The sequence below is a fragment of the Girardinichthys multiradiatus genome, chromosome 21 (assembly GCF_021462225.1).
Source record: "Girardinichthys multiradiatus isolate DD_20200921_A chromosome 21, DD_fGirMul_XY1, whole genome shotgun sequence".
Taxonomy (NCBI): Eukaryota; Metazoa; Chordata; class Actinopteri; order Cyprinodontiformes; family Goodeidae; genus Girardinichthys; species Girardinichthys multiradiatus.
In genome coordinates this window covers 33082399-33105060 of record NC_061813.1, presented here as the reverse complement: position 1 = coordinate 33105060, position 22662 = coordinate 33082399, and the positions used below count along the sequence as shown (strand labels likewise).

Genomic DNA, 22662 nt, shown 5'->3' with positions numbered 1-22662 from the left:
TCCTCCTTGAGTAAAATTTTATGATAAACTGGACAGAAAATATGGTGAAATATATCAAATGTGTGGAAAAAAGAAATGTTTTTTTACTGTTTCTGAGTGTGACAAAACACAGCTTGCAAGAATATAAAATAAGATTTTACTTACAGAACAGCATTACAGACAGATTCATGGAAGATCATGTTAATAAATCCAACGTGTACTTTCCTTCACGCTTCTCATAAAACATTCTGACATAAAGTTGCATAAAGAAGAGCGATAACCTGTAACAGATCCTGCTATATATACGTATTTGTCTTGCTTTGGATCATTTTAATAATTATGGCTTACAGCTAATTAAAATGGCAGATTCAGTTTCTCAGACACTTGGTCAGGGGTCCTTTGGCATGAATTACTGCATCAATGCGGCGTAGCATGGAGGCAATCAACCTGTGCCTCTGCTGAGGTGTTAAGGAAGCCCAGGTTGCTTTAAAGAGGCCTTCAGCTCATCTGCATCACTGGGTTTGCCGTTTCTCTTCATCTTCCTACGGTTATCCTTGTAGCTTTTGTACCATTTTTCTAGCGCATTTTTTCTTCCACTAAATTTTAAGTTACTATTCTTGGATAAAACAGTCTATGAAAACCAGCTACCATAACAATGACCTGTTGTGGTTTATCCTCCTTGTGGAGGGTGTCAGTGACCGTCCTTTTTATGACAGACAGACGGACTGTTTTCATTAGTTGCGAGCCACAATCACCAAATTAATTAAAATAAATACATCACTCCTTGCGTAATTAATATCAGTTTCATCTTTTGAGCTGAATTGCTGAAATGAATTACCTTTTTAATAGTATTCTAATTTATTAAGGGAGCAAGTGTATTTCTCATGAAGAACAGCTGACCTTTAACCTATTAGCCCACAGAGGAGGTCTTGCTGCATACCCCGCCACCTCTGCAGAGTCTTGTGTAACAAAAGGAGATGACAGGATGTGGTGAAGCAGCTCCACCTGGTGGCACACCAGATAAAAAACAACTGCATAAGGACGTTGCAGCATGGCTGTTTCTGGAGAACAGGTTCAGCTGCTTACCTCTGAAAAATCGCTCTCTTCAGCCCTTCTGATTGCAGACTCTGCCATCCAGTTCCTCAGCACATATCTGGGATTCACTCCTGTAAGATGAAAACATGTGACACGTTTCTATTCTGCACCAGTCAGGCTTCAACATGAGTGTTTAGTGACTCACGTTTCATCTTCTGCTGACGATGCAGATCACTTTCACTCTGTGGCCTGGACAGAAACAAACGAGAAGCTTTTCACTGTTTTCTGATTAAGCGCAGCCTTTGAAGCCAGACACAGCGTCTTACCTACTGAGCCGCTGCAGGTACACGATGAGCCAATCAGAAAACAGCTTGTGTGATGACAGGTCTTCAAGAGCCCACATCTGACACAAGGTAAACAGAAATAAAAGAGGGGATGGCTTTGCATTCTGGATGAATCCTCGACACAAACACATATTTTGACCGACTACTTTTCAGTTACAGTTTTTATTTAAATAAGAAAATGTTTTGTTTTGGCAGAAAATAAATCCACTTTACTCCAAAAAGGTGAAAAGGTAAATGAATTCCTCCCCAGCTGTACCTGTGTGAAGTTCCTTCTGCGAAGCTGATTGGTTGAAACCTCACTAAGCTGCCTGAAAGTCATGGTGAAGTCTGACCTTGTGTCCTCCATCATCTAAAGCAACGTGCAAATTATTGAAGAAGTAAAAACACGTGTTTTGGATTGTCATGCAAGTCAGATTTCAAAATGACATGCCTTAAGCAACAAGACAATTAGGTGGTCATCTTCCTCCTCCTCCTCATCACCAAGAAACCCCAGTTTATCTTTAAATAACTGCTGAAGCCTAAAACAGACAAATAAAAATAAGATCAAATGAACCATAGCATGTCAATTTACTTATATTATCATGTCTTAGATTAAGGTGGATGTATTGAAATGAAAGTATCTGGGAAAATTTGAAAGTAAGACAAAAAATAAAATAAAAAATAAAAATCCGCAAAGCAAAATTAATTAAAAAGAAATAAAAGCTAATTTAAATTAATCATCCAAAACAAAATAAAATAGAAGAAAATAATAGAGTGAGACAGAGGGGGACAAAATAAAATAAAACCAAATGTAGCAAAAAAAAGTTTAAAAATGTAACAAAATAAAACACACTAGAATAAAACAAATAAAATGAAATAATAAAATGGAACAAAAACAACATTTGGAAAACCAAACAGAGTGAAAGACCAAATAAACTTAAAATAAAATGAAAATAAATGTAAAATAAAAAGCTTAAAAACAACTTAAAATAAAAAAGTAAATCTAAATATAATGAAAAAGAAAGTTAAATGAAACAAACCAAAAAACTAAATATGTATAACAAAATAAAACGAAAGAAAATAAAACATTATAGAAACCTAAAAGACAGAGTGGGCACACAAAAACATGAACATCTGGAAACCACACATCATCAAGGGATGTTGCCCTGAGGATGAAAACAGTTTAATTAAAATACAACATAACCTGGAACCAGAGCTCACCTCATCTGGTAAATGTTCAGGTACCCTTTTAAAATAATTGTGGCCCTACAAGGATAAAAAGAACAATTTAGTTTAACAATTTATCATCCAAAAGGCAAATATAAGAAAAAAAACACAAACGCAAAAGTCGCACTTTTAGATTTTACCACAGCATTTTACTGTCAACAATAAATTCTAACTTATTGATATTCATGTTTCAATCTCTTTATGAAGCATATTAAATGAACAGATTCAGCTTCTTGTTGCCAATTTAACAGAAATAACATCTTCCATTTGTTTTGCATAATTGTCCAGAAGTCCAGGAGATCGGCTCACATTCAGCCGATCCCGGATCAAACTTCACCTCAGAAAGAGGGTTTTTCCAACCCTGAAGCAACATTTCAAAGGATTTGGATTATTTGGATTATACCAATAACCTTGTTTCATTTTTTAAATGATGCAGAATTAAAAACTGAATCATTGACTGCAAGCAGAAAAGTGAAAATCCCAAAGCATAATGCTTCCTCCACCATACTTCACTGCAGTATCATGATCCTCCTTAGATATTTAGGGGATTTTATGAGCCGGATTAATTATTTTTTAATGTTCCCACTAATGAAACATCAGATTTCTGCATATTTTACCGTTTATCTACATAACTTGGGGTTGCGATACCCGAAAGGCTAATTATTAAACCCAACTCCGCCAGTGCAACAGCATTTCTATGATTTTCTTACTGTTTCTTCTGTCCTTGTGTGAGGACAGGACTGAGGGCCACCAAGAGCTTCTCCAGGTTGAACAAGCCAACTTCAGCCTGAGCTCCTATTCTGTATCTGCCTTCATCATCAGATGAGTTGGGGACAAAATCTGTGAAACAGAACCTTCATCAGGAGCAGGGTGTTCCAGTATTTCATTAGAAACAGACCACAGCAACGTGTACGCACTGGGGTCGTAAGAGTCCATGAAGCCAAACGGTCCGTAATCGATGGTGACGGACAGAAGGCTGAAATTGTCCGTGTTGCAAACACCTGTTATGATAGCACAAATTTAGCAGAGATGTTGAGACCAACTGTCATCAACTGTTGAGCCGGAAACGTTTCTCACCGTGTGTAAACCCCACCGAGATCCACTGAGCTATCAGCTGCGCTGTTTCAGTCACAACGGTGGAAAAAAACACCTGAAAGGACAAAGAGTTTCATAGTTAGAGTCCTGAAATTTTCACAAATACTCAGCACAAAACGGATCAGCTCACCAAATATTTATCCGGGTCGTCCGAATGGATCCAAGAAAAATGCTCCCCAATAACAAAGTTTAGCAGCTTTCTAAAATTAAAACACTAAAATACATTGTAACAAAGTTCACCAAAGAGGAAAAAATGAACATTAAGAACATGACTGAGTGGTCTGTCTCACTTTAAAAGATCGATTTCTCCATTTTCAGCCAGAATTTCCAAGGATCCGAATCGAAACCAGGACTTGGCCAGCCGAAGCACAACTGCTCCTGCTCAGAGAAGCAGAAACACGAACCTGAGCAAGAAGACATGAAGTCAGCAGCACATCACCCGGGAGGACCCGTGATTAAATATCTGTACCTCTCTCCGTTTTCACATTTCCATTATAGAATTGATCCCTCAGCACTGGTTCCTCACTCACAATCAGGCTTAAACAAAGCAAAATATGATCAGGGGTAAAATCAGACACTTTAAAATAACAACTGGGCCATTTGTGTTGTTTCTTTCTAAATAAGGAGATTATAAGAATTAATCCGTCAGTATGACTAAATTAGCTGCTGAGCCACCTAGTGGTGTAAATGTGAAACAGTTTTTATTTGTTCACTACAACGGCTGAGCCAATAATAAACACTTTTTATTAGAGGCAATGAAAGCTACTTAAACTCAATTCATAAGAAGACAAAATAAAACGTTTTTTGACCCAATCTAGGCCTAATTAAGGCTGGATACATTTTCTGAAGTGACTGAGTCATTGTTGCTCTCACCTGGCAGCCCTGCTTGTGGGAACCCCCAGGAAATGCATGGCCTCGCTGCACAGGAACTCCCTGACTGAGGAGCGGATCACGGCTCGGCCATCTCCAAACCTGCAAAAGTCTTCAGTATTTTTACCTTAACTCTTATTATATTTGATGACTGAAATTGTAACGAGAAAATGTTATTATTTTCCACAATTTAGTTGAAGATTTTATACAAGTATCCAATTTCTCAAATTCAGTTTTTTGCCTCTGACATTTTAAAGAGTTCAAAATATAAAGAAATGAGGGATGACCCAATACTTATGCACAGGAATGTGAATCTATATATGCAAATTATTGTATCATTAATAATAATTTTACCAAAAATAATACTAATAATAATAACCTTGAATATGGAGTTTTCCCAGAGCCTTTGAGCTGCAGTTCCCAGGTTTCACCATTCCTGTACAGTTAGATTCATATTAACTATTTATTACAAAAAGTAACACTTTAAACTTAAACGAAGACAAAGCTAATAATCTCCTCACCTGTTTAAATACTGCCCGAGTAAATGCGCTCGACCATCACCCAGCTGTCCTGCCCAGTAGCCAAACTTTGACAGATTAAAATATTTAATAAATACCATGTCATACCAGATCTGGTCTCAGTTGAGTTTACATTTTAAAAAGACATAAACACTATGAGCCCCAGGACTATTTCATCCCTTGGTAAATGTATGCTCCTTAAGATAAATGGTTGTCATGGAGACTTGGCGACCCAGAGAGGTCCTCCTTTGCTGCTTTATCCTCCTCCACACAGCTCATTGCTGCATATTAGGCCACATCTAGGCAAGTAGCTGTTTTCTTTTGGCCATTACTTGACTTAATATCTGCCCTAATTGAATAGCAGGTTCTCTTGTCTTTCCCATTTTGAGGAGTGCCTAAAAGAAATGGGCCTCTTCATCACATCTGTTGGAACACAAGAAGCAATAGATTATATATTAACGGTTCCTAGACCTTCTGACCAACTTAAATAAAGTCGAAATGCTTCATGTACAGGTCCTTCTCAAAATATTAGCATATTGTGATAAAGTTAATTATTTTCCATAATGTCATGATGAAAATTTAACATTCATATATTTTAGATTCATTGCACACTAACTGAAATATTTCAGGTCTTTTATTGTCTTAATACGGATGATTTTGGCATACAGCTCATGAAAACCCAAAATTCCTATCTCACAAAATTAGCATATCATTAAAAGTGTCTCTAAACGAGCTATGAACCTAATCATCTGAATCAACGAGTTAACTCTAAACACCTGCAAAAGATTCCTGAGGCCTTTAAAACTCCCAGCCTGGTTCATCACTCAAAACCCCAATCATGGGTAAGACTGCCGACCTGACTGCTGTCCAGAAGGCCACTATTGACACCCTCAAGCAAGAGGGTAAGACACAGAAAGACATTTCTGAACAAATAGGCTGTTCCCAGAGTGCTGTATCAAGGCACCTCAGTGGGAAGTCTGTGGGAAGGAAAAAGTGTGGCAGAAAACGCTGCGCAACGAGATGAGGTGACCGGACTCTGAGGAAGATTTTGGAGAAGGGCCGATTCCAGACCTTGGGGGACCTGCGGAAGCAGTGGACTGAGTCTGGAGTAGAAACATCCAGAGCCACCGTGCACAGGTGCCGCATTCCCCAGGTCAAGCCACTTTTGAACCAGAAACAGCGGCAGAAGCGCCTGACCTGGGCTACAGAGAAGCAGCACTGGACTGTTGCTCAGTGGTCCAAAATACTTTTTTCGGATGAAAGCAAATTCTGCATGTCATTCAGAAATCAAGGTGCCAGAGTCTGGAGGAAGACTGGGGAGAAGGAAATGCCAAAATGCCAGAAGTCCAGTGTCAAGTACCCACAGTCAGTGATGGTCTGGGGTGCCGTGTCAGCTGCTGGTGTTGGTCCACTGTGTTTTATCAAGGGCAGGGTCAATGCAGCTAGCTATCAGGAGATTTTGGAGCACTTCATGCTTCCATCTGCTGAAAAGCTTTATGGAGATAAAGATTTCATTTTTCAGCACGACCTGGCACCTGCTCACAGTGCCAAAAACCACTGGTAAATGGTTTACTGACCATGGTATCACTGTGCTCAATTGGCCTGCCAACTCTCCTGACCTGAACCCCATAGAGAATCTGTGGGATTTTGTGAAGAGAACGTTGAGAGACTCAAGACCCAACACTCTGGATGAGCTAAAGGCCGCTATCGAAGCATCCTGGGCCTCCATAAGACCTCAGCAGTGCCACAGGCTGATTGCCTCCATGCCACGCCGCATTGAAGCAGTCATTTCTGCCAAAGGATTCCCGACCAAGTATTGAGTGCATAACTGTACATGATTATTTGAAGGTTGACGTTTTTTGTATTAAAAACACTTTTCTTTTATTGGTCGGATGAAATATGCTAATTTTGTGAGATAGGAATTTTGGGTTTTCATGAGCTGTATGCCAAAATCATCCGTATTAAGACAATAAAAGACCTGAAATATTTCAGTTAGTGTTCAATGAATCTAAAATATATGAATGTTAAATTTTCATCATGACATTATGGAAAATAATGAACTTTATCACAATATGCTAATATTTTGAGAAGGACCTGTATATTTATTATACAGTAATTGTGCGGGGGCGCTTGTAAGTGATCCACCAACGATTTACTTCGTATCATAACATTTTACTTCACACTAAATAAATGTACAAATTTTTTATTCTAGGTATGAGATGATACATTTGCAATAAAAGATGGAGTTATTTCCGCATATCTCAGGGTTATTAAGACTTCTCTATACATAGATAGACCGCTTTGTAAATTACTCATACTGCTCCACCTTTTCCACATTTTGTGCCGTTAAAACCACAAACTTCAATGTATTTTATTTGGATTTTATGTGATGGACTAACGCAAAGTGGTGCATAATTGTGAAGCGGAGGGAAACAGAAATATGGCTTATAGATAGTTTTCACCTGAGTTAGAACTCTTTAGAACCACCGTTTGCTGCAACTTCGGCTGCTAGTCCTTTAGGTTCCGACATGCAGATACTGAAATTTCCATCTATTGTCATTTAGGTCTGTCCATCAGTTGGATTTAGGTCTGGACTTTGACTGGGCCATTCTAAAACATAAACATGCTTTGACCTACAGGGTTTTCCTTCAGGATCGGCCCGTATTTAGCTCCATACATCGTCCCATCATCTCTGACCGGCTTTACCGTTCCTGCTATAGAAAAGCTTCCACACAGCATGATACTACCACCTCATTGCTTGTACAGTGGGGACTGGTGTGTCCCCATAGCATTTTGAATACATTCTAGGATCAGAGTCTCCTTGCCATTTGGTTCTGATATGTGATGGACTGGACAGTGTTTTGTGACATTTTTAAAGCTTGGAATATAATTTCATAACCTAACTCAGCTTTAAACATTTCAATTTCTTCATCCATGACCTGTATGCTGTGTTCCTTTATCTTCATAATGCTGTTTGTTCTACAAAGTTCTCCAACAAACCTCTTAGGCCTTGATAGAACACCTGCACTTTATGCTGAGATTAAATTACACAAGGGTCGACTCTGTTACTAACGTTTTTTTGTGTCCTGTCCAGCAGAGTAGCTGCTACAATGCTACGCTTGATATTTATAAAAGAAACTTTATTTGAAACTGCTTTGGGATTATTTCAATTGGTATGGACACAGAGATGGAAACGAAAAGGGAAAAAAGAAGCAAGAAAGAGAGAGAGGTTGGGCAAAGAGGAAAAAGGGAGAGAATAGAAAAGAATAGAGGAGAGAAAGAAGGGTGAAAAGAATACAAGATAACACCCTAGAAGACTGCGTCGACACTTGCAGAAACATATATTAATCAACCCCAAAAGACATCCCCGTTCACCGAGCTCCAACAAAAAAGGGAGGCACAAGCACCTCCACCGGGTCCAAGGAGAGGGACAGGCGCCGGGCCCCAAGAACCGACCGAAAACCAGGACCATAAGGGTGACTTCTGACATAACTTCTTCTGCCTGGCACTGTAGTACGACTTAAAGAAAATGGAAGAGGAGGATATTTTTTTCACCTGATGACCTCCATATCTGTGAGCAAGCGGAGCAGAACCAGGCAGCAGTTTGGCTCCACTCGCATAAAGCAGGAAGTCTTCTGACCGCGTCACTGCCACATCTAGATCCAAGATCCCTTCAATGACATCCTGTTGGGAGACATTCGGATATAGATTAATTTCGGATGTTGTTGAGTAAAAATTGTAGTTTTGACAGTGCTGTGCTGTTATCACCTTGGAAACTGCTGCCAGTCTCAAAGAGCCGCTTAGTGGAGTCGGATTGGATCTGGAGAATATGCAGTTCTTCACAGTGCGGACAAAGTTACCGTCGATCTCATCAACTGGCAATGCTTCTGCAGAAAAAGGAAGGAGTGCATGAAAAAACTACTGTCTGCACAGGAAAAACAAGATGAAGACAAATATATGTTATACCAATAAGCTTCTCGCAAGACAGTTTGAACAGCTCCAGATGTTGAGTAAGATTTAAAATATTCTCTTTCCACCTAGTCTGGCCAGGTTCTGCAGAGGGATGGTTGTTTGATGCTGTGTCCACATGACTACTGCAGGCTGGATCAGCACTTTCGCAAAACTCCAGGACGTGTACAGGTGAGACGTTTGATACTGCGACCACAGTAAAGACTACTGTTGTGCAGGAGCTCCACATTTCCACAGACGGAGCAGCGTGGGTGTTCTGTAGGGAAAAAAAATACTTCCGGTCGGCCATCATCACAATGGAAGAAGATCTCGGAAGCACAAACTTACTTTGCCTTGCAAAAGTAATCATAGCCCTTCAACCTTTGGTGAAAGGGAAAGAATACATCTAAATATTTTCGAGTAAGACAACAATCCTAAACTTAAAGTCATTTAGATCAAAGCTCAAACTATCATATTCAACTAATCACAGCAGCAAACAGAAGGTCACATGACACACTGCAGACAATACTGAAACTATACTGATAAAACCCACACTAAGTTAACCCTGTAGGGTTTTACAGATTTATAAACATCAGGACACACCTTGACACTGAAAATGCATCTGGACTAATGTCACACAAGGTCTCCTGAAAGATTGGGGTCATACAAGCTCTCTGTCTGTTATGGCAAAGCGGATAACGAAAGGTGGTTTTCCAAATGACTGACTCAGGAGATATGCCACACTTTTCAGATTTTTGCCTTTAAAAAAAGGTTGAAACCCCTTATCATTTCCTTCCACGTTACAATTCTGCACTGCAGTCTCTCACATATAATTCCCCCAAAAATAAATCAATTGAAGTTTAAGGTTGTGATGAGAGAAAATGTTTAAAGAAATTGAAAGAGAATACAGAACTGAGGCACTGTGCAAAACTAGGCGGGGGTCAGTTGTTATTTTTCTCCATGTTTTTAAACTCCCCATAATCCAGGAAATCCAGTTTTCTTGCTAAAATGTAAGGTTTTTAGGAAGGGCTAATATGATTCAAAGCCGGTTTTACAAAAAAACAGCAAAACATATTATAAAAACAAAATGTCTTTGTAGAGATATTAGAAAAATTTACTGAGAAATATAAAAAATAATATATATATTTTATTATTAAAAGGCCATTTCAGGCAAGCTGATCACTTTAATCTAAAATAAGATTGGAGCTCAGAATCTGACATATCCAGACTGTTAAAACCTGAACCGGACAGGTGATTAAAATGCTTTGTTTCGTTTTAAAAACATTTAAATTGTTAGCAAATGCTTCGCGAATCCCAAACTGCTCTATTAAAGAATGTAAGCATCGTAGAAGAATTTAGTCCAGATTCCCCTAAACTCTGTGAAATAGCCTTTTATTAAAAAAGAGACGAATGATGCTAACTTCAGCGTCCAGTCAAACGGCTAGCCGCCCAGCTCGTCGTACCCCAACCATCGGTATATTTCCTGGAGATATAATAATAGAAATATGTTCTATAGCTTTACTTTAAAGAATAATTATTTATTATACGCTTAGTTATCCAGAAAAGGCTCAGATTTTATATAAATCGTTCCTACTTTTACCAATTAACTCCTTCCGGTGTCCGACCTTATTGTGAAACGTTGCTAATCAACGCTCCGTGGTCGCTGGGTTCCGGTTCCGTTGAATCATATAACCGCCCCCTCCTCCTTGCACGCGGTGGGCCGGGGAACATCATGGCGGGGTCTTGGTGGATGTGCTGCCGGAGGTTCAGTTCGGGCTTTACGACCTCCGGATTATTTGACACGCTGCGGTGTTTCAGGGGAAGTTCCGGGTATTATTCTGCGTCCTCTACGGGCAGGACGTCCTGGAGCTCCGCACCGAGAAAGGAGGTGAGTTTGTACCTGACAGGAAGTGCTGTTAGACCCGGGAAGGTCATTGAGACAGCCCGGTCCTCCTTCAGTGGTATTTTTGATCCTCAGGTTACTGCTGTTTCCTGAAGGGTTGTACGGCACTTTTGTCTGCTAAAAGAATCCATATAATTTTTGCATTTTGCAGGTGATATTTTTGGATTATTTTGAATCTGAGGACATTAAGACCTTAGTGAGCATTTACACTAATCGGTCTGTGACTGATAGATGTCTGTTTATTTAGTATCCAGTTACAATCTCATTAATTTTACATAGAGACAAATATTTAATACTTCAGGGACCTCAGACCAAATAATAAATAAACACTATAAAAATAACAAAAATAGTTTTAGGCTTTCTGTTTTAAATTGATACAGAGCGCAAAGCAATTTATACAGATGCATCTCTATTATTCAAATGTCATTAAAAAGCAATGTATGTTTTTATTTTGTTTCAGTATTTGAATTAATCTGTATTATATATTAATTACACACAGTGATATACTTAAAGTGTTTATATCTGTTAATTCTATTATTATGGCTCTCATATATGGACAATTTAATCATAAGACCAATAAAAAATACAGGAAGGTTATGCTACTACACTTTTTTCTACCACACTTTTTTTTTTCCCTTCCACTTAACGTTCTGTCAATATGCTTGGATACAGCATTCAATGCAGAAATTAGGGTTTTATTTGCTAATCCAGATTGCCAGATGTCTTTCTGAGGAGGTGCTGGTCACTATGGTTCCTTAAACTATGGAAGCATCTAGCAAGAGACATTCAGGAAATCAGAAGACACCTTTTCCCTTATTTTTAAGAGGCAGTGCAAATCTGTTAATACATGTGCATCTCAAAAAAATCTGAATAAAATCTAAATGTTATTTCAGTAATTTAGATCAAAAAGTGACTATTCTATAGTGTCATTACACACAGAGTGAAATATTTCAAGCAAATAATTTGTCAGTTGATGAAAATCCATGATAAGGTTTCTCAGAAAATTTGATTATCTTACGGCAATTGGAAAAAAAAAAATTCAATTAATATGCTTGTTTACAGCACTCTGTGAACAGCCAGCTTCTTTAACAATGAGCTTTCGGTGGCTTGTGGAGGGGGTCGGTGATGAAAACATGAGCACTTTGAAATGAACTAATGCATCCTATAGGGCTTAAGGTGTAACCATAATTCTCATATAAATCAACTGTACACAGCCTGGGGATAAAGCATGTAGAGCTTCAGTTCGTACCTGCTTTAAGTCATTTTCTATAATCTACTCATAGCCATATTGTAAGAAAAGGAGGGTTTATGACTCCAATAAATGACATCCATCAGCACAAGGTTGCTTGGAGGCGTTTTGACTTGATCAGAGGTTATAATCTGTCGTATGTTTTTAAGATTCCACTGGATCCAATGGGCATCATAACCAAAATAGCTGAAAATACAAGTTTTATACATGAGATTTGAGATTGTATTCATGACTAGCTTCATAATTCATGAAAATAAATAGATATGCAAAGATTTATGTGCACGAGTACAAAATAGTTTATTCAGATATGCACGTTGATGCATAAATGATGCAATTGAAGCAGAGTTTATCCCCAAATATGGCGCTGTTTCGTGATTGGTTTGCATACTGGGAAAGGTGGGAGTTTTTACCTTGGATGCAATAAAAGAGCAGGGAAAAAAGCTGCTGTCTAACGGTTGCATCAGTAAAACATCCTGCTTTGTAACAACCAATATTTTTAGGATTTTATTAATCATGAAGTTAATAATTGTTGATAAATCTTCTAAAGTAAAAAAAAATAGTCACAGTAGACGTCTTATTTTGAGCAGTTTTGTGCGATTATCTGAGTGTCTCTATTATGTCTGCTGACTTGCAGAGAAGGCCACTGTTTCCTGCACGAATCCACTCCAAAGCTCTTAACCTCAGGCCATCTGTGATCCGGTGAGCTGTCCTCTTAGGTCCTAATTTCTTGTTATTGTGGTTTTGTTTTTTTTATGTTTTGTTTAAGGTTGTAAAGTTGATGCATTCTTCTCATTGGAGACACCGCTGTAGGTCGCTGCATCCGACGCTCCAGTCCTGCAGCTGCAGAGCGACACACAGCGATGCAAAGCTGAGGGACCCTTTCACGTTAGCCCAGAAAGACCTGACAAGTTTATATGATGACATCAAAAAGGCGAGTTGCATTTTGCATCTAATTAGAGAACAACAATGAAATGTTTAGCACTCTCTAGATTTACCTGGTAAAGATCTACGTTTGTGATGGTCGGACAGAAAGGCTTTTCCTGCTGGTATGCCTTCCAAAACCTAGTTGGCCAATAAATAGTGTCCATGGCATGTTTTCTTTTCTTTCCCATTTTGAAGAGTGGCTAAGGAAAATTTCTTATCTGTATAACTGAGAGATAAGGTAAGTGAAATATTAATAAAATTTCAAATAATGCTTCGGTGTATTTAGTTCAAACAGAACGGCACCAATGATTTGGCTTGAAGCAATTATTTCTTAATGTACTTAAATTAAAAGTTGGATTTTTTTTTGTCAGTGTGAGATTATTTTACTGCAATCAAATATTTTAACATCATTTTATGGCTTTATACTGTACATATTTTTAAAAGAAGTGTTAGAAAACGAGTGGATAAGCTATTGTTTGAAGATCCTGGCCTACTGTGGCTGGAATGAAACTGTAATGTATGTTGTGTCTCACAGGAGCTGTTCGTGGCCAAAACGGAGCTAAAATACCTCTGCGATTACTATTTTGACGGCCGGGGCAAAGCTATCCGACCGATCATAGTCGTCCTGATGGCCCGGGCCATGAACATCCACAGCAACAGAGCTGGGTAAACGGATGAACAGAACTGAAAAGTCTGGTTGTTTTGACTCCAGTGGTGTCTGCACTCCTCATGTCTGTATAGTGTTGTTTCCCAGCAGCCACTAATTATCTTCAGACTGCTTTCTGAAGGCCTGTGAGTTTTGTAGAAAGAAATGAGAGGTGGTTTAAAAACATGCACACAAATTTAGTGGTCGCAAGTTATACTTTACCTTGTAATAAATCCATTTATGAGGCATGATAGCCTGATAGTTTTTGCTGATCTGTTTCCTGCAGAGACCTGCTCCCTGGGCAAAGGACGATAGCTATGATTTCTGAAATGATTCACACTGCCAGCTTGGTGCACGATGACGTGATCGACAGATCAGACGAGCGACGGGGGAAGAGGTCGATCAATGATGTGTGGGGTGAAAAGAAGGTATGGCTGCATGTTTTCAAACACACCACTTTGCTGTTGTCAGGGTTCCTACACAGCCTGGAAAAGTTCCTTCCTTCATTTCTTCCTTGGTTGTTAACTTCCTTTCTTCACTCCCTTACTTTCTTGCTTCTTCCCTTCCTTTGCTCCCTTCTACCTTTGCTTCCTCACTTTGCTGTCTTCCTCCCTTCACTCTCTCCCTTCCCTCCTTGCTTCGCTCCCTCCCTCCCTATACTTGCTTCCATCCTCGCTTTGCTCCCTCCCTCCTTTTTTCTTTCTTTTCCTTTCCCATTAAATCAAAGGTTAATTTCATATTTTTATACTTAAAAATATGGTTTTAAATTGGAAAAGCTTGTAATGGTGACATGAAACAGCCTGTGGGAACTGTGTTCCCTTGTCCCTTTCAGGCTATCTTAGCCGGAGATTTCATCCTCTCAGCTGCCACCATGGCCTTGGCTCGTATCGGGAACAGCACAGTGGTGAAGGTTCTCTCCCACGTCATAGAGGACCTGGTGCGAGGTATGTTAAACTCGACGTCACGTTTTCGTTTTCAGCTCTGTCTTGACGACTTGACCCATTTCGACGGGTTTCCTTCCAGGCGAGTTCATGCAGCTCGGCTCCAAAGAGAACGAAGACGAGCGATTCAAACACTACCTGGAGAAAACCTACAAGAAGACGGCGAGTCTGATGGCACACAGCTGTAAAGCAGTATGTACGTTCTGTCTTCGTATCAATAACGCAGAGATGGAGAAAAGCCTCGTTTTCTGCTTCGTATCGTTCTCATTGACTGCCATCTCTTTCTGTTCATCTAAAGGTTTCCATTCTGGTGAACTCTGACCCAGAGGTTCATGAAATAGCTTACCAGTACGGGAAGAATGTCGGCATTGCCTTTCAGGTCCTCAACAATTGATCCGTTTCCTTTACTCTTGTCCTGAACGGGCTGAAAATAAAAACTTTGGTTATGATTTGTTGTTTCTGCAGCTGGTGGACGACGTTTTGGACTTCACATCAGGGGCCGAGCAGTTGGGGAAACCTGCGGCCGCTGATCTGAAACTGGGCTTGGCAACTGGGCCGGTCCTGTTCGCTTGCCAACAGGTCAGCCACCATAGCAGCACGACGCAGTTTCCGTTTAAAAACAACAGTTGGTGATCCAGAACTGGTCCAGAACAGACATTCTGCATTTTATCCGTGTTTCTAGTTTCCTGAGCTTCACGCAATGATCATGAGACGATTCAGCTCCAAAGGAGACGTGGATCGGGCCTGGCAGTACGTCCTTCAGGTATGATTAAAATGAGCTTTTCTGTGTTCTGAAATCCATTCAGGACCTATGAAGACAACAAGCTTAGTAGTGATGCATAAAAGGAAGAAATTCAGCTTCCCTTAATAAGACCTTATTAAATTGCAGTAAATACATTTTCTTGACTAAAAGTTTTATATTTCATCCGTGATTTTTGGTCAGTTTTAGCTTCCCATTTGAATTTGCTGCTTGTCTAGATTTTATTTAAGTCTGGGAAATTCTAACAAATTAAACGTCCTTCGATCAAAATTCTCTGGCTGTTTGTTTAAGGTGGTCGTCCTGCTCGAGGGTGAACCTCTGTCCCAATCAGCCTCTAACAGGTCTTCCTCTAGGATTGTCCTGTATTTAGCTACAGTTATCTTCTCATCAATTCTGACCAGCTTCCCTGTTCCTGTTTAAGAACAGCATCCCTCAGCTTTATGCTACCATCACCATGCTTCCCTGTTCCTGTTTAAGAACAGCATCCCTCAGCTTTATGCTACCATCACCATGCTTCCCTGTGGATGTTCAGGGTGATGTGGACTGTTGGTTTTCCTACCCGATTTGTGGCCACCAGCAAAAAGCAGAATTAGTATGGCTTTCTTTCAACATCTGCTTTCTCCTTGTCACTTTTCCATCAAGACCAGACGTGGAATGCAACAATAATGCTGCGTCCCATCAAAGCCGCAGTAGGCAACTCTTTTTAAAATGTATTGTTAAAACTGCCTCTATGTCCAGACAGAATATGAGACAAATGATAACATAAAAAATTAAATAAAGCTCCTCTGTGTCCTGTCGAGACTCCCATCTGAGCTGTGGATCTCTGCAGCTCCCCCAGAGAAACTTCTAGTAAATGCGGTCCTGGTACTAGGCTCTGACAGTTCAAGGGGTTTGAATGCCACTGCGACGCGCTATAAGAAAACAGTCAAAGTTCACTCTTCAGTTGAATAACAATTGATCAGGTTTTATTTGACCATTTCTGCTATTTCAGAGCGACGGCGTGCATCAGACCACCTACTTGGCGCGGAGATACTGCGAAGAAGCCATCAGACAGATCAGCCGGCTCCAGCCGTCCCCGGAGAGGGATGCTCTCATCAGGCTCACAGAGATCGTGCTCAGCAGAGACAAGTGAAGCACCCATGGGCCGCCTTCTCTCTCTTCAGGCAGCTGAATGTCAGACAAATTTGCCCTGCTGCCACGTGGGACAAAAATGTTGAGGGAAGTTGGATTGGAGCATTTGCTCGCAGCGTGTATAAAGAAATTAAGAGTTGCTTTATCTCGGGTGTAGAGGGGGCAAATTAAGAGTTGAAGCGGTGATTTGATTTGAGGAAAACGATCATCTTGAAGAGCTGGCACTGAAAACTACACCTTAGACTTAAACCTTCGTCCTGTACTGTAACCAACAGCCTCACACGTCTCAGACCGGGGAACCGGACCCTTTCTGAGCTGCGGAGGATGTTGGAAAAATTTGTAATTCCAAACGTGATGGGATCGTCATCATTGTCTGTGTGGATGTGACCTCTTTGAATCCGTCCAAACCTCAAAGGCCAAACTCTTTTTGTGTTTTTACACTTTGAACTTTACTGCTAAGTGTCCTGTAACAACGAAAGGCCTTAACATCTGCAATGATCACGTGCTCAATAAACCGACTGCTTGAGTTTTTTTTTTTTTTTTTTTAATGCTCCTGTTTTGCTTGTTTTTTTTTTTTCACCAAATAATCACACAGAAACAAAACCTCTTGTATTGTGGAATTGTTTATTATAAAAGACTGTACATTAATCTCTCAATCAACATTTATGTACAAATGAGGAGAAAAGAGGGGATTTCAGTATTTGGGACTCATGAAATTGAAAAAATAAGTGCGGAAGATGAATTGAAGGCTTTGGCGATCCATGAAACACTTGATCCAAACGATGATTCCTGAGTGACGTCTAATGTAAGACCTGCCCACCAGGGTGGACCTGGGTCCTTGTTGCTTCGAGGAAACCGAGGAGGTATTGGTTTGGCCTGGATTATAACGCTGAGTTGTCTCATGGCAGGGTCGCCCCAAATTAATTTATCGCTGTGAACCTTTAGATGAATTCAGCTGAATCCCTGCTGACAGATCCAGCAGCTTGTGTGTGTAGCTCAGTGACAGTAGGCTGATTCGAGATGAAGGGTAACCACAAAATTTTACTCAGGCTTTTCAAGTTTGATGCATAAAAATCCACTTAAATCTAGGGAACAAATACCTTCTATAACTGCTTAAGCCTTGCAGAGGGGTGGATCTTCAGGCGTGGGACACTCTGGGCAGGTTGCCAGTCCATCATAAGGCCACACACCTCTAAGGCCAATTTAGAAGGGCTGATTAACCCAACATTCATGTTTTTAGACTGTAGGAGAAAGCCGGAGTACCTGGAGAGAACCTATGCATGCACAGGGAGAACATGCAGGAACACTGCAAGACAACAATGCAGCCTTGGTGAAAATGCAAAAAGAAATACAAGAAGCAGCCTGGAGTATTGCCAGAGCTTCCACTCATTTCTTTAGATTTTTACTTCCAAGGACTCAGATTTTATTGGAAAGGTTTAAAGAGATCTTGTTCTTCAAGCATTCTGAAGGTTTTCTTTAGACTTTGGCTGCTTTTTCTCTCATTTTAAGTTCAGTTCTTGAACCTGTTAATGACAGGATGTTGTTCCGTGTGACTGAATGAAGAATAAAGTCCAGGGAAGAGTTAGAACAGAACCTGGAAGATGAATCATCCTTTAGCTGATTCCCAAAGAGAATCAGCTTTTTCTGCCCATTACAGATTTATGCTGTTTTTGAATATTTGTTTGAGAGATTTGTATATTTTATTGTAAGAAAAACCACGCTGCAGGTGTTTTGATAAGAGGTAGAAGCTTTGAACTGCAGGATTATCCCCGTTTATGCATCAAACCACGCGTTCCTGACCTTTCATTTTAAATACACTAATAAAAGTGCATGAAATATCATGCTGTTGGGTTTATAGATGGGAATAGTGGAAGAACTTGGCTTCGATACATTTACAGGTCCTTCTCAAAATATTAGCATATTGTGATAAAGTTCATTATTTTCCATAATGTCATGATGAAAATTTAACATTCATATATTTTAGATTCATTGCACACTAACTGAAGTATTTCAGGTCTTTTATTGTCTTAATACGGATGATTTTGGCATACAGCTCATGAAAACCCAAAATTCCTATCTCACAAAATTAGCATATTTCATCCAACCAATAAAAGAAAAGTGTTTTTAATACAAAAAACGTCAACCTTCAAATAATCATGTACAGTTATGCACTCAATACTTGGTCGGGAATCCTTTGGCAGAAATGACTGCTTCAATGCGGCGTGGCATGGAGGCAATCAGCCTGTGGCACTGCTGAGGTCTTATGGAGGCCCAGGATGCTTCGATAGCGGCCTTTAGCTCATCCAGAGTGTTGGGTCTTGAGTCTCTCAACGTTCTCTTCACAATATCCCACAGATTCTCTATGGGGTTCAGGTCAGGAGAGTTGGCAGGCCAATTGAGCACAGTGATACCATGGTCAGTAAACCATTTACCAGTGGTTTTGGCACTGTGAGCAGGTGCCAGGTCGTGCTGAAAAATGAAATCTTCATCTCCATAAAGCTTTTCAGCAGATGGAAGCATGAAGTGCTCCAAAATCTCCTGATAGCTAGCTGCATTGACCCTGCCCTTGATAAAACACAGTGGACCAACACCAGCAGCTGACACGGCACCCCAGACCATCACTGACTGTGGGTACTTGACACTGGACTTCTGGCATTTTGGCATTTCCTTCTCCCCAGTCTTCCTCCAGACTCTGGCACCTTGATTTCTGAATGACATGCAGAATTTGCTTTCATCCGAAAAAAGTACTTTGGACCACTGAGCAACAGTCCAGTGCTGCTTCTCTGTAGCCCAGGTCTGGGGAATGCGGCACCTGTAGCCCATTTCCTGCACACGCCTGTGCACGGTGGCTCTGGATGTTTCTACTCCAGACTCTGTCCACTGCTTCCGCAGGTCCCCCAAGGTCTGGAATCGGCCCTTCTCCACAATCTTCCTTAGGGTCCGGTCACCTCTTCTCGTTGTGCAGCGTTTTCTGCCACACTTTTTCCTTCCCACAGACTTCCCACTGAGGTGCCTTGATACAGCACTCTGGGAACAGCCTATTTGTTCAGAAATGTCTTTCTGTGTCTTACCCTCTTGCTTGAGGGTGTCAATAGTGGCCTTCTGGACAGCAGTCAGGTCGGCAGTCTTACCCATGATTGGGGTTTTGAGTGATGAACCAGGCTGGGAGTTTTAAAGGCCTCAGGAATCTTTTGCAGGTGTTTAGAGTTAACTCGTTGATTCAGATGATTAGGTTCATAGCTCGTTTAGAGACCCTTTTAATGATATGCTAATTTTGTGAGAAAGGAATTTTGGGTTTTCATGAGCTGTATGCCACAATCATCCGTATTAAGACAATAAAAGACCTGAAATATTTCAGTTAGTGTGCAATGAATCTAAAATATATGAATGTTAAATTTTCATCATTACATTATGGAAAATAATGAACTTTATCACAATATGCTAATTTTTTAAGAAGGACCTGTAACTTAATAGTGGGTGGAGAAATTTTGTGATTGAAAATAGCGGCCTGCTGATCACTGGTCTGAGATCAACCAAGGGAAAATTGGCCTATTGATTAGTGCATGTCTGGTCATATGTCAAAGTTAATGGGTTTAAAGTGAAAAGACTTTTCTGAAAATGGGTGGAAAAGTAGTTAAGTGCAAAGAAAATCTTTAAAAAGAACTTTAGCTCCACTAAGCATGACTTTAGTTACCAGCATCAAGGTTAATTTATTTTTTATTTTTCAGCACTAGTGGCCTTTATTATTGACAGTAGGCAGACAGGAAAGAGGGGTAGAGAGAGGGGGAGACATTCAGCTAATGTCCCTGGGTCCGGGACTTGAACCTGGGACGGCCACTTCGAGGACTGTAGCCTCCGTATGTGGTCACACGCTTAACCCCTACACCATCAGCGCCGCGCCCATCAAGGTTTTTTACCAGAGAAAGTAAGGTGGTATTATAGTAACATTACCCTTTCTCCACTTGATGCTGCACACTGCCAGTCAGCTGGGTGAACAAAGGTTCCTTTAAGGATATATTTTAACTCTTAAAAGAAACCCAACCTTATGAAGATAACGGTGTTTTAAAACTACAGCTGGCAAGCTGGGAGCATCATGTCTGTTAAGCAGATAGGTTGACGAAAAAACAAAACGGCTAATGACTTGTTCTACTCCCAGTTTACTGTATAAATGGGATCATCTCCAACCGGCCCACACCTAATCCTCACTTTTAAAAGACTTTAACAAAACTCTGCTTATTGGAAGAAAAATTGAATGACTCAAGACTTTTGCACAGTTCTGCACATCATCTAAAAGGATATGAATTAAACTGGATTCAATGTTGTTAAATAACATCAAATAATGTGGTTTTACTACTGAAATGAATAACAAAATAATTAAACAAAAATACAACAAAAGCATGAAGGATCATTTTAAACCAATCAGCTGCTAGATGGAGTAGCAGCCTGGCGTTCCTATTGGTTGTTCTCTGAAGCTGTTTTCAACTGGATACAGTCATGTTGTTTCCCGAGCTTGTCCGTCTCATCTCGATTGAGCGCGACGTTTTAATGCTTTACAGTAAAGTTCTCTATAAAAAGATTCAAATTCATGAAAAACAAAAACTCAATTTCTTTATTTTAAGATTAGGTACAAAAAAAAAAAAAAAGAAAAATCCAATGGAAAAGTCTGTCAATCGGCTTCAGTAAAAAGTTCAGTGATTTCGACAGTGAAATTTAAAAAAAAATTACAACATAATTGAACCAAAGTGGCAAAAAAACTTAAGATAACATCAGATTTGCATGCTGATTCTTTAAAATATAATTTACAGTGTTTTAAAAAGAAGCCGTCTTTGTTTTAATGTATGGACTAAAATAGGGGACCTTGATGAGAGCGATGGTCTCCGGTTTTACAGATTCCCAGCAGGAATGAGCTTACGGTATCTACCAATACTTGTCCTGAAGGTGATTTCCTTTTCTTCTGTTCATCTTAAACTCTTTAATTAGATCATGTTTGTTCAGGAAAAATGTCTAAATGCCACCCACCCATCCCTATCACACCACTACATAGATATCACTTTTCATATTATTTGCATTCAGTAAGAGAGAAAACATTCTACCATTCTTTAAAAAAAAAAAGAAGAAGAAACATACGGTTATTTCTATGCATCTGCTGCTGCAGCTGTCAGTCTGTCACCAGGTTAGGATATGACTGAATAAATAGGACTTGTTATTGCCAGGTGGCTTCACTCGGCGTAGTGCATGATGCTCTCCACGTAGTTGCCGGGGAACAAGCCGGTGAAGCCGTTGCAGACGCCCTCGAACCAGCCGTCGTCGTTTTTCTTCACAACGTAGATGATGGAGCCCTCCATGAACGTCAGCTCATCTTCTTTGTCCTTGGTGTAGTCGTAGATGGCCACCACTGCAGGAACGGGGCGAGAGACAGGGGACATTATAGACTCTAAAGGGATAGTCTGGAAATTTTTTTTAAAGTCGTTTGAGAGGTTATAAGCAGTTAATAGCTTATTACTGTCAACGAAATTAGTTAGAAATGGCTAGTCAGAGAAGGTGCTGATTTCCTACCATCCTAAAAATAAGGTTCTCAGCTGTATTTCTGTTGGTTTCTACCATACCATTTTCTTTACTCAGTATTTTGTTGCTCACAAACAAACATTATTCATATCTCCAGAGTTTGGAGTCCATTTTTTTATAAACATTAAAGTTCACTATGAATTTATGGCCAATATCTCTGCAGTGATCAGGGTTTAAATATGCAATCTACAAAAACTACTGATGGGTGGAAAGATACATGCATGGAGGAACAGATGCATGAACAGCTGCAGGTTAGATGAATGAATGCATGAATGGATGCAGGATGGATTGATGGATGAATGCATGGAGGGATGAATGAATAAAGAGATGCGTGGATGTGACCAAAGGACGGATGCATGTATGGATGCACTGATAAACGAATGCATGGATGGACAGATTGATGTAGGGATGGATGGATGCCAGGATGGATGCATATACAGATGGATGCTTGGATGGAAGTACAGATGGATGCTTGGATGGAAGTACAGATGGATAGATGAAGCATGAATTGATGAACATATGGATATATGAATGGATGGATGCTTGAA

At 40.0% G+C, this 22662-nt stretch overlaps 3 protein-coding genes across 23 annotated transcripts in view; 1 reads left to right on the top strand and 2 right to left on the bottom strand.

The window, feature by feature from the left end:
- Positions 1–113: 113 nt before the first annotated feature.
- LOC124857806 (protein adenylyltransferase SelO-like) lies at positions 114–10752 on the bottom strand. Of its 8 annotated transcripts, none has more exons than XM_047349269.1 (20): positions 10621–10752; positions 9014–9272; positions 8816–8934; positions 8603–8731; positions 5051–5115; positions 4909–4965; positions 4533–4631; positions 4129–4196; positions 3950–4037; positions 3790–3859; positions 3642–3714; positions 3482–3565; positions 3275–3404; positions 2559–2603; positions 1789–1876; positions 1615–1707; positions 1341–1417; positions 1220–1263; positions 1066–1145; positions 114–984 (listed from the first exon to the last, which is right to left on the bottom strand). In XM_047349269.1, exons 2-20 carry the CDS (start codon positions 9243–9245, stop codon positions 862–864), a joined length of 1764 nt encoding a protein of 587 aa, XP_047205225.1. In that variant the 5' UTR covers positions 9246–9272; positions 10621–10752; the 3' UTR covers positions 114–861. The 8 variants fall into 8 exon arrangements, 7 of the variants coding, with proteins under 7 accessions (XP_047205225.1, XP_047205223.1, XP_047205229.1 ...); XM_047349267.1 differs by having other exon boundaries at positions 10590–10705; XM_047349273.1 differs by having other exon boundaries at positions 5051–5094; positions 10590–10705.
- pdss1 (prenyl (decaprenyl) diphosphate synthase, subunit 1) lies at positions 10644–17075 on the top strand. 3 transcript variants are annotated; one of them, XM_047349275.1, is made up of 11 exons: positions 10647–10883; positions 12782–12846; positions 12946–13078; positions 13607–13737; positions 14004–14145; positions 14550–14661; positions 14741–14850; positions 14957–15037; positions 15124–15237; positions 15341–15421; positions 16410–17075. In XM_047349275.1, the coding sequence occupies exons 1-11, from the start codon at positions 10728–10730 to the stop codon at positions 16548–16550; spliced, it is 1266 nt and encodes a 421-aa protein (XP_047205231.1). In that variant the 5' UTR covers positions 10647–10727; the 3' UTR covers positions 16551–17075. The 3 variants fall into 3 exon arrangements, with proteins under 3 accessions (XP_047205233.1, XP_047205231.1, XP_047205232.1); XM_047349276.1 differs by having other exon boundaries at positions 10654–10883; positions 12958–13078; XM_047349277.1 differs by lacking the exon at positions 12782–12846 and having other exon boundaries at positions 10644–10883; positions 12914–13078.
- A 4056-nt stretch (positions 17076–21131) lies between these two features.
- Positions 21132–22662, bottom strand: part of abi1a (abl-interactor 1a) — a 68894-nt gene continuing 67363 nt past the window's right edge. For all 12 annotated transcript variants that reach the window (XM_047349823.1, XM_047349824.1, XM_047349826.1 and 9 more), the window contains one exon: positions 21132–21944. In XM_047349823.1, coding sequence (XP_047205779.1) covers positions 21769–21944 — 176 coding nt within the window. In that variant the 3' untranslated portion in view covers positions 21132–21768. The remainder of the gene's footprint in view (positions 21945–22662) is intronic.

What these genes read in the sequence shown, in the direction of transcription:
- LOC124857806 (XM_047349269.1), bottom strand. Translation starts at nt 9,245, where the DNA reads ATGTGGAGCTCCTGCACAACAGTAGTCTTTACTGTGGTCGCAGTATCA. An exon ending in GACTGGCAGCAGTTTCCAAG is followed by an intron (nt 8,732 to 8,815) that starts GTGATAACAGCA and finishes GTCTCCCAACAG; the next exon opens with GATGTCATTGAAGGGATCTT. An exon ending in GGAGAAATCGATCTTTTAAA is followed by an intron (nt 3,860 to 3,949) that starts GTGAGACAGACC and finishes TTTTAATTTTAG; the next exon opens with AAAGCTGCTAAACTTTGTTA.
- pdss1 (XM_047349275.1), top strand. Translation starts at nt 10,728, where the DNA reads ATGGCGGGGTCTTGGTGGATGTGCTGCCGGAGGTTCAGTTCGGGCTTT. An exon ending in GCTCCGCACCGAGAAAGGAG is followed by an intron (nt 10,884 to 12,781) that starts GTGAGTTTGTAC and finishes GCTGACTTGCAG; the next exon opens with AGAAGGCCACTGTTTCCTGC. An exon ending in ATGTCGGCATTGCCTTTCAG is followed by an intron (nt 15,038 to 15,123) that starts GTCCTCAACAAT and finishes TTGTTTCTGCAG; the next exon opens with CTGGTGGACGACGTTTTGGA.